This window comes from Electrona antarctica, assembly GCF_951216825.1.
Source record: "Electrona antarctica genome assembly, chromosome: 8".
Taxonomy (NCBI): Eukaryota; Metazoa; Chordata; class Actinopteri; order Myctophiformes; family Myctophidae; genus Electrona; species Electrona antarctica.
Genome location: NC_136789.1, coordinates 5635091 through 5644333, shown reverse-complemented (window position 1 = coordinate 5644333; position 9243 = coordinate 5635091). Strand labels below are relative to the sequence as shown.

Here is a 9243-nt window from a genome sequence, read left to right as displayed (position 1 = left end):
GATTCGACTTTCAACCGGTTGTCCCCATTTTTGTCAAACATTTCCTACAATTTTCAGAAATTAGCACACATTTTCACAAAATATTTTCAAGCTACACCGTTGTAAGACGAAGTATAAAATAAGGCATAAGAATAAAATAAAGAATAAAGTGACACTTACAAATATATACATTTTTAAAGTGATAACTTGTAGTTTAGACTCTTGTCAAACAGCAGCAAGAGTTTTTGGAGAGAACAATTAAAATGCGTGTCAACAAACACGTAAGCTACTGTATGAATGGCTGATACAGTATGTATGACTGATATGTAAGATGTATGTGAGCAGTTCGACAGACAGCCTAACCAGTCAATAACAGTGTTGGCACATACTGTCATACATACTGTACTGTACCTCCTCTCAGCAACACTGTTACATTCCACACAAATACTCAAGTCGCGCAATTTATTTTCTTCTTGCATTAAACATTAACATAGAACCAAGTAAGAACCTGTTTTCCAAATGGATCCAATAAAGTTATTATTTAGTCACAAGATGTCAGGCTTAAGCTAGCAATGTATAAAACACACGCACGTTTTTAAGTAATGCGACATTGCTATTGCTATCATTGCTACTATTTGTGTTACATTGTGGTATGAAGAAGTCGAAATATGGAGATAAAGGTTTTCTGCCCGACAGCAACGATATAGAACATGTGCAGTACACAAAACACACACACGCACACCACACACGCACACCACACACGCATACATAAAGCTATGTTGAAACCACAGAAATATATAGACAGTTGCCATGATACATCATTGGGAAAAAAAAAGAAAATATATAACTAAAAACACAAGCCACCATGGTTGAATTGGATTTGTTCCTGCCGCTGTAAATCGAGTGCTGTGAGAGCAACAATTATCCACCCAATCTCCACTTCAATGGATTTAGCATCTTATCTGACAATCAGGACAATGTGTTTCTTTTATATTGTGTATTGGCTTAGCGACTAAGCTTGTTATGGGAGACTTGTGACACCGAGATTCAAAATGTTACATTGTGATGCATTTTTAAAAGCATGCAAAAGGTGCACACGCACGCACGCACGCACGCACGCACGCACGCACGCACGCACGCACGCACGCACGCACGCACGCACGCACGCACGCACGCACGCACGCACGCACGCACGCACGCACGCACGCACGCACGCACGCACGCACGCACGCACGCACGCACGCACGCACGTCGCACGCACGCGCGCACGCAGGCAGACACAGTTTTCAGAGCGTAAAAGATGGAACAAAATTAACCCTTATGGGTCCATTTGTACTTTCCCAGAGTTAAATTATTACTCAACAAATATACAAATTGTTTTTTTGTTTTTTTTAATAATAGATAACCAGTTAATATTTGGTGTTTTGATTAACCACTGAAGACCATTTTATATACTTCCGCATACAACTTTGTTGGGGAAAAATAGCCGATCTACAAACACGCAACACGTCACATCGGGAATAACTGAGAAGGAGAACATTTGCTACAGTATATCTCTGACCTCCCCCCTCTCCCAGAGCCAGTGAGCAGAGCAGATGGGCCTCACAGCATGTCCCTCTGTTCAGCAGTGCCACTTGCACAACAGAGCAGCACGCGCCACAGGCCACACCACTCAGACATCAGTGAACAGAATAGAGGCCCCCCAGAACTGAGCAGCGTCCTTGTCTTGTCGCCCAGCGGAGACATCCATCCAAAAGGAACCCTGCACCAACAAACGCCACGCTCCTGACTCACTGATAAACGTGCACCATTAGTTTGATTAAACATTTAGAAAAAAATGCTGCTATCTCTATCTCTCTCTCTCATCTGTACACATTTTGTCACAGTCTAGTGTGTGTGGGCACTCTTTTCCTCTTACTTTTTTGATGCACATTGTAATGAACAGCTACACTATAGAGTGTCGCAGTCCCGCCCCCTACCAGGGCCCAGGAAATGATTCTCCGTTCATTTTCCTCATAGACATTTCAAAAAGTATTTATTTAAAGACGTTTACGCCGCGGACAAAGCCAACTCGAGTCGTGACAACTCATGACAACAAACAAAACATTTTGGGCCGAACAAATAATTAGAAAGAAGAAAAAAACGGCAGGTTACAACACTTTTTTTGTTGTTTTTCTTCTTTGTAATTATTTGTTTGGTCCAAAATATTGTATTTGTTGTCATGAGTTGTCACGACTCGAGTTGGCTTTGTCCGCGGCGTAACCGTCTTTAAATAAATACTAATAGAAATGTCTATGGGAAAAATGCATTGGGATTCATTTCCTGGGCCTGGCGTCGTCATGAAAGGGGCGGGACTGCGACGCTCTATACTGTAGGTACACTGCACAGATGAACACATGCACAGTGGCTGAATGGCACATTTCCTCAAATGCCTTATGCAGCTCCCCAGGGATATGATGCCTTATGCAGCTCCTTATGCAGCTCCCCAGGGATATGCTTAGCTCTTCAATCTCTCTCTCCCTCTCTGTTACGCACGCACGCTCACGCACGCACGCACGCACACACACTCACACGCATGCGCACACGCACGCACACGCACACGCACACACACACACACGCACACACACACACACACACGCACACACACACGCACACTCACACACGCACACACGCACACACACACACACACACAGCACTTAGAAGCCTGTGATTTCTCATCTCTTTGTGTTGGCGCATGTTTATGCAAATGATTATGTACTTTGGTGGTTTATAACCACTTAAGCTTCCTATCACACAAACATATAAATGAGCACCAGCTGCATAACCTCGTGGTTAGCTGGATATTCCCCAAGTGGCCTCGCTCTCAGGTCAAATCCTTTCAATGTGGAGCCTTTATTAAAGGCAGGAATGTTAAACAGTGCATCTCCTTATTCTCCTGTGGTAAAAAAAGAAGAAATAAATTCACAGGTGAAGACTAAATTAATAAGTAAATAGATAAAAAACAACGCACACATGCTCGCGCACGCACACACACACACGCACGCACACGCACACGCACACACACACTAATAATATGTCAGGGCACTCTCAGGGAATGACTTCTTTTCACGTACCCTGAGAGCCTATAGTCTCTCTTGGAGTTCTTCTGTACATTGGATCAGTGCCAGAAACAGACAAAATACACATTGGTTTGTAGACTCGCTGGAGGAGAGAATGGGGGCTCATCATTAAGCTCTCTATTTCTCACCTGCTCTCATTCTCATCTTCCTTCTTTAACCATTGTTACCCTGACTGATTTATGTACATGTACTGTACATAAATATCAGAATCAGCTGATCCAAGTAGCTGGATCAGCTGTTTTCACAATTCAATGTATAACAAAGTATATAGGGCTTAACTGGATAATGGTCAAAGTAAAGGGAGTCCTGATTCCCTGCATCTGTCAAAACCTGGTTGAGTCAAGTGAATTAGTCAAACGCATAGTAACAACAAAACACAACATGATTACTCCACCCCAGTAATCATTGCCTCTAACCCGAGACATGTGTCTTATTATAGAATAGTAAAAAATGGTAAATGGGAAAATGGGAAAAATATACTTACAATGTAACCATGTGGGAGGACAATGCTTTGGTGATTTATAATAGTCAAACTGTGGTTCTGCAAGATAACACTATAATCACGTAATTTGTCCACTCCCTTTGCTGCAAAAAAGGCGCAAAATTATGATCTTTTCAATTATGCATACTGCATTTTAGCTATTGCACATCAGGGGTCAATGTGTAAATTCTCTATTCCACAGAGAAAACAATCTTGCATTAATGGGAAGCTGCAAAGTAAATGAAATGGCTGTATGGCTAATTTGCCCTCTAAGCCCCAAAGACAATGGTTTATTATAACTGTTATGCTCTTTGTTATCATGTCATCAGCAGCATCTGACTTAAACGGATACCGAAGAACTCGCCAGTTTACCGACTCGCCGCAGCGAACATTCTTCATCAATGTCTTCATTGTTATGCTAACATGCTGTCTTCATCAGTGTAGTACAGTATGTCAACCCCACAGATGTTATAGTTCATTTACAAAGTGATCACATTATTTTGTGCAATTAAATGGTCAGCTAGATAATGATACAACGTTGAGTATATGAATCCCAATGATAGTAGGCCTACCAATTCAGGATATTGTTTACTAATTAATTACATTGTTTCGGTAGTTTGGTGTTTAAACTTTAGCATTCCTACTTCATCTAGTGTAAACTCTAAACAACTATCCTCTCTATCTCTCAATTCAATGCAATTTAAATGAAGGTGAAGTAAAACTAAAATGCACTAAACCGCGGTGAGTCGGAAAACTGTCGAGTTCTCCGGATACCACTTAAAAATCTTCAACTTGACATGGAGACACTGTACTATAGATATTAGCATTGATGATACCATGGCCATATGATTTAATATGTCACCCAGTCACATTACTACTAATATAGTGTGTGGGTGGTGGGTGTCACATCCGGAGTGTTAATTTAACTTTAAGAATGTAAAAATGGACCCATAATGGTCTCAAAGTAAAAATCACACCCGTCTGAAGTGAGTGGTGCAACTCCCCGGGGGGTCCCCGGAAGTTCCAGACGCACAGGACCACGGCCAGGGGGCCGGGCCAATTCTGGTGAGCCGCCCCACGTCCGAAACGGTTGAGAAATGACTGGTTAGGTGATGTAATGGTGATGTAAAACAAACGGTGCCAACACAAACATTAAACGCCATTAAAAATAAAGAGACAATATGACATAATGATGCACATTATGATGTAAATTTTCCCTTCATTGTCAATGGCGTTTACAAAACAAACATTGAACTAAAGACAAACATTAAACCTGTATATAGGAGGGGCTAGCGCCCCTCAAAAGTAACATTCAGGATTGCACTGTGTGCATGTGTGTGAGGGGGATGTTGAGCGAGTGACTGAGGGATGCAGAGAGCAAGAGAGAGAGAGAGAGAGAGAGAGAGAGAGTGAAAGACACCAAAAAGACATGTACTCTCACTGTGGGCGAGTGGGTGCGCACTTGCGCGTGTGTGTTGTGTATCATGTATCATCCATGTCTCGACACAGACACTTGATTTTGACAGCTGCTGTAGTTGTCCATATCAGTTCTACATGGATGGCTGACTAGGCTGTAGGGACAGCAGGGAAAAAAGCCCCTTCCATCACCAGCAGAAACACCAACTCCTAACTAACATCGCTAATGCACGCACGCGCACGCACACGCACACACACACACACACACACACACACACACACACACACACACACACACACACACACACACACACACACACACACACACACACGCACGCACGCATCTGTTAGCATGAGTGTGGTGTCCATAGAATTATGCTTAATAAAACAAGACACCAAGTTCACATATGCAGTATGTGACCATACTTGGAAAATGGCAGCACATGTACTGAACTGCGCATTCATGTACATGCACAATAATTAACACAATGCCGCAGTTAACCCTGAATTATACTTTGTCGGATGAAGGTGTAGCGAGCTCACAATCATCGCAGTGAGACACATTGTGAGCTTGTAGATTTTGCTATTTTCTGAATACGACACTGGCGCGCAACACAATATAAATCAGGCTTCATGTGCCGCTACAGGTGTCAGACATCTTAGAAACTGGCAGGTGGCACCATCTGTGTGCCGTATCCAGACGGCACACGGAGAGAAGTGGCAGACAGGCAAATACAGGTAGAATCAACCTACGTACATTCACAGCCGGGATGGTCTATAATCTAAACAGCTCCCGGACAGGATGCTGCTACTTCAATGTCTCAAGTTAGTTGGCATCTCAAATCTTTTTTTTCACCTAACTGAATGCGTACAATCCGTACATAGTCCCTCGAAGCGGACGGAAATACTTGAGTGACTAAATAATGAATGAATTATGTACAGCACTGTAGTTATTGTGTCATCACACTGCAGTATCAGTGTACTGAAATATGAAGGCTGTCATCACAGCAAAAACAAGCAAAAACAAAACAAACGCTGCAGATAAAGTGAAATGTCATTGAAGTCTCACATTTTAACCGCATGTTTTTTGTGTTACTACTATCATTCTGTGCTGTGTGAACATTAACTATGCCTGCCTTATCATGTCTGCTCATTCAACCCCACTGTAATTGTTGGTTGCTATGGGTAGTTCTTTCTTCATGATGTTACTCAATGGTTTCCCTAATCCACACTATCATATACAGCACTTCCTTGCTCATGTCTTCGGCATCACACTTTTCAATTTGAAATCAACTTCATCTACTACTAACAAGAGTCTGACAAACAGCCCAACAAGTCTCATCATCTCAAACATTTGCACAGCGGTACCGGAGAAAAATCAGCTCCAAATAACAGCCCCACTTCATTGACAATGACCCCAAAAACCAATAGCTGGTGACAGTGTGCTAACCCAGACACGACAGGAGTGTGATGTGTCATTGTTGCTCCCATAAGGCGGCAAGGCCATGTACCTAATGGGGCGGCCATGACCTATTTCTCAGGAATCGGGACACCTAGCTTGAAACCGGGACTCCAAACAGGGAGTCTAGGGACATCACCATACGTGCAGCGCATAATGTACGGCACACCTATCAGCCTATTGTGAATATTGTGAAGAGATGTCTTAATGCTTAACATGAATTACCCTCTGAAGATTACATTTGACTGTATTCTGCCATGCCAGACATCCGTGTCTTCCGCTAATGATCAGCGAACAATTGCAGTTCTGCAATCCTGTGCAATGCCTCTGTACAAGCTTGAGCCGATAATCAGGACAACCACTGGAACATAGCTGTGAGAAGTGAGTCTGTGGGCAGTGGAAAACCTCTATGACACACACTTTAAATATGTCCTATAAACACCCTCGCAGGAACTACAATAGGCCCACCTTCAGTTCAGAGTCTCATAGACTGTACAGCAACAACAAGAAATTTACCCATTGCATCCTGGCCTTTCAAGATAAAGGTAATCGAAACGAGGCTATTAATTGAACAAATCACATTCAAAACAGCCTTTGAAAGCAGGGGGACGACGACGCTGTATTGCTGTGCTGTAGCAGCGAGGCAAAGATACAAGAGAGTTCAAAACATACTGTGGTGTTCTTCTTGTGAAGTTGGTGCTTCTTCTTCTTCTTTCCAAGCACATGCGCCAGACGGGGGTTGTTCTCCTGGTCCGAGGGTCGGTGGTGGTGGAGGTGGTGGTGTTTGTTCTTGTAGGGCTTCAGGCTCAGGCCATTGGGGACCTTGGAGGAAGGCCTACTCTTGTTCAGTGGTGCTGCCTGGTTGTTGTTGCTACACTCCTGTGGCTGCAACGCTATGTCCTTCTGGGAGTGAGAGAGAGAGAGAGAGAGAGAGAGAGAGAGAGAGAGAGAGAGAGAGAGAGAGAGAGAGAGAGAGGGAGAGAGAGAGAGACAACAATTAGAAAGGAAGCAAGCATTTCATCAGGTTGTGTTTCTGTGCTATATGTTCTCTTTGGAAGAATGTAACTACTTTTCTCATTTTATTTCAGTGCTGCAATATCTATATCTATATCAACATTTTTCACATACTCCAATGTAGAGTAAGACAGCAAGGTCAAAGGAGTCCTTGCACCACAGTTACAAATGGCACTATGGCAGAGCAGATACACAGTAGATAAGGGAAAGATGCAAAGATGCCCATTTTGCTTTCATTCAACAACCAACTATTGATACAAATAAATGATATAATACAGGGCAAGAACATGAGAATAAGCTAATAGTACAGTAAACGCCAAAAAAAGATGACACTAATGAATAAATGTAATTTTACAGCTTAAATATTATTTGTAACTTAACTTCACAATTGCCTGTTTGCTCAGATCAGTGGTCGCTGGTCGTTTATTTATGACAGCTTATGGTGGCACTAGCCTAATGAAACAGACCTACAGTACAGTACGTCTAAACTCCAGTTGTTTATCTTTCACATTATCTTGAGAACCGTTCATCCGATCAACTTCACACCTGGCTGTATTGCCGAGGACCCAAGGGAGTGCGATGTCGAGTGTGAAGCTGATCGGATGAGCGGTTCTCCAGAACCAGCATGCTCCAAATAGGCACGCGCATCTCGTGAAACGCTGATCTGATCGACTTCGCACTTGCCGGGTGTGTTGCTGACAACCCAAGGGAGTGCATGTTCCAAGCGGAACGGGCACTGCACTAATTGATAATAATTAGCTTGTAACAAGGTTTCTGTGTGAAACTACCACAGGCCAGCATCAAAACTCAAGGCAGGATGTGAATAAGTGCCCTGGGGCACTTCCAAAACTGTGCTTAGTGGTCAACAGTGCAAGACTGTGGCTATATTGGACAGCTTCCAGGTGTAAGACTGAATCTATTCAGCAGCTAAATCTCCCTCACACTGCAACTTTAACAGTTTTATTATCAAATGGTCTGATTAATTATGGTTTAAATATGGCTAAAGGTTTTAAGCTAGTCATTCCCACAAAAAAGATGTAGAGTTCCACAAGCATTGCAACAATATGAAGGTTTGACAATTTAGATATACATACCAATACAAACACTAGTTGAAACCTTTTTTTTAATCTTATACATAAAGAAACCATAATACATGACTACATGACTACTTCTTCAAAGTCATCTTTCATGTAAATGTGTTGATGGCAACAACACAAATGAATTACAACGTAGTCACACAGAAACAAATATACAAGCTCACTTTTCAGTTTTCACCATTTGGAAACGTTTTACCAGGTGGTTAAAGTGGTTAAGTATCACACAGTGAGAGGTGACAGGTGTTTACTGTATACAGTATACTAGTTGCAAGGGAACATGATAAAGCAAAGAATGGCATGCCTCACAACATGCTGTAGCTATACAGAACCCTCTGGTGATAAAGAATGGCATGCCTCACAACATGCTGTAGCTATACAGAACCCTCTGGTGATAAAGAATGACATGCCTCACACCATGCTGTAGCTATACAGAACCCTCTGGTGATAAAGAATGACATGCCTCACACCATGCTGTAGCTATACAGAACCCTCTGGTGATAAAGAATGACATGCCTCACAACATGCTGTAGCTATACAGAACCCTCTGGTGATAAAGAATGACATGCCTCACACCATGCTGTAGCTATACAGAACCCTCTGGTGATAAAGAATGGCATGCCTCACAACATGCTGTAGCTATACAGAACCCTCTGGTGATAAAGAATGGCATGCCTCACA

The 9243-nt window shown here is 42.6% G+C and overlaps 1 protein-coding gene across 12 annotated transcripts in view; it reads right to left on the bottom strand.

Annotated features, from left to right (window-relative positions):
- The window catches only part of auts2a (activator of transcription and developmental regulator AUTS2 a), a 392003-nt gene that overhangs the window by 293141 nt on the left and 89619 nt on the right, over positions 1–9243 (bottom strand). For all 12 annotated transcript variants that reach the window (XM_079508630.1, XM_079508639.1, XM_079508643.1 and 9 more), the window contains one exon: positions 7127–7357. In XM_079508630.1, the coding sequence (XP_079364756.1) occupies positions 7127–7357 (231 nt within the window). The remainder of the gene's footprint in view (positions 1–7126; positions 7358–9243) is intronic.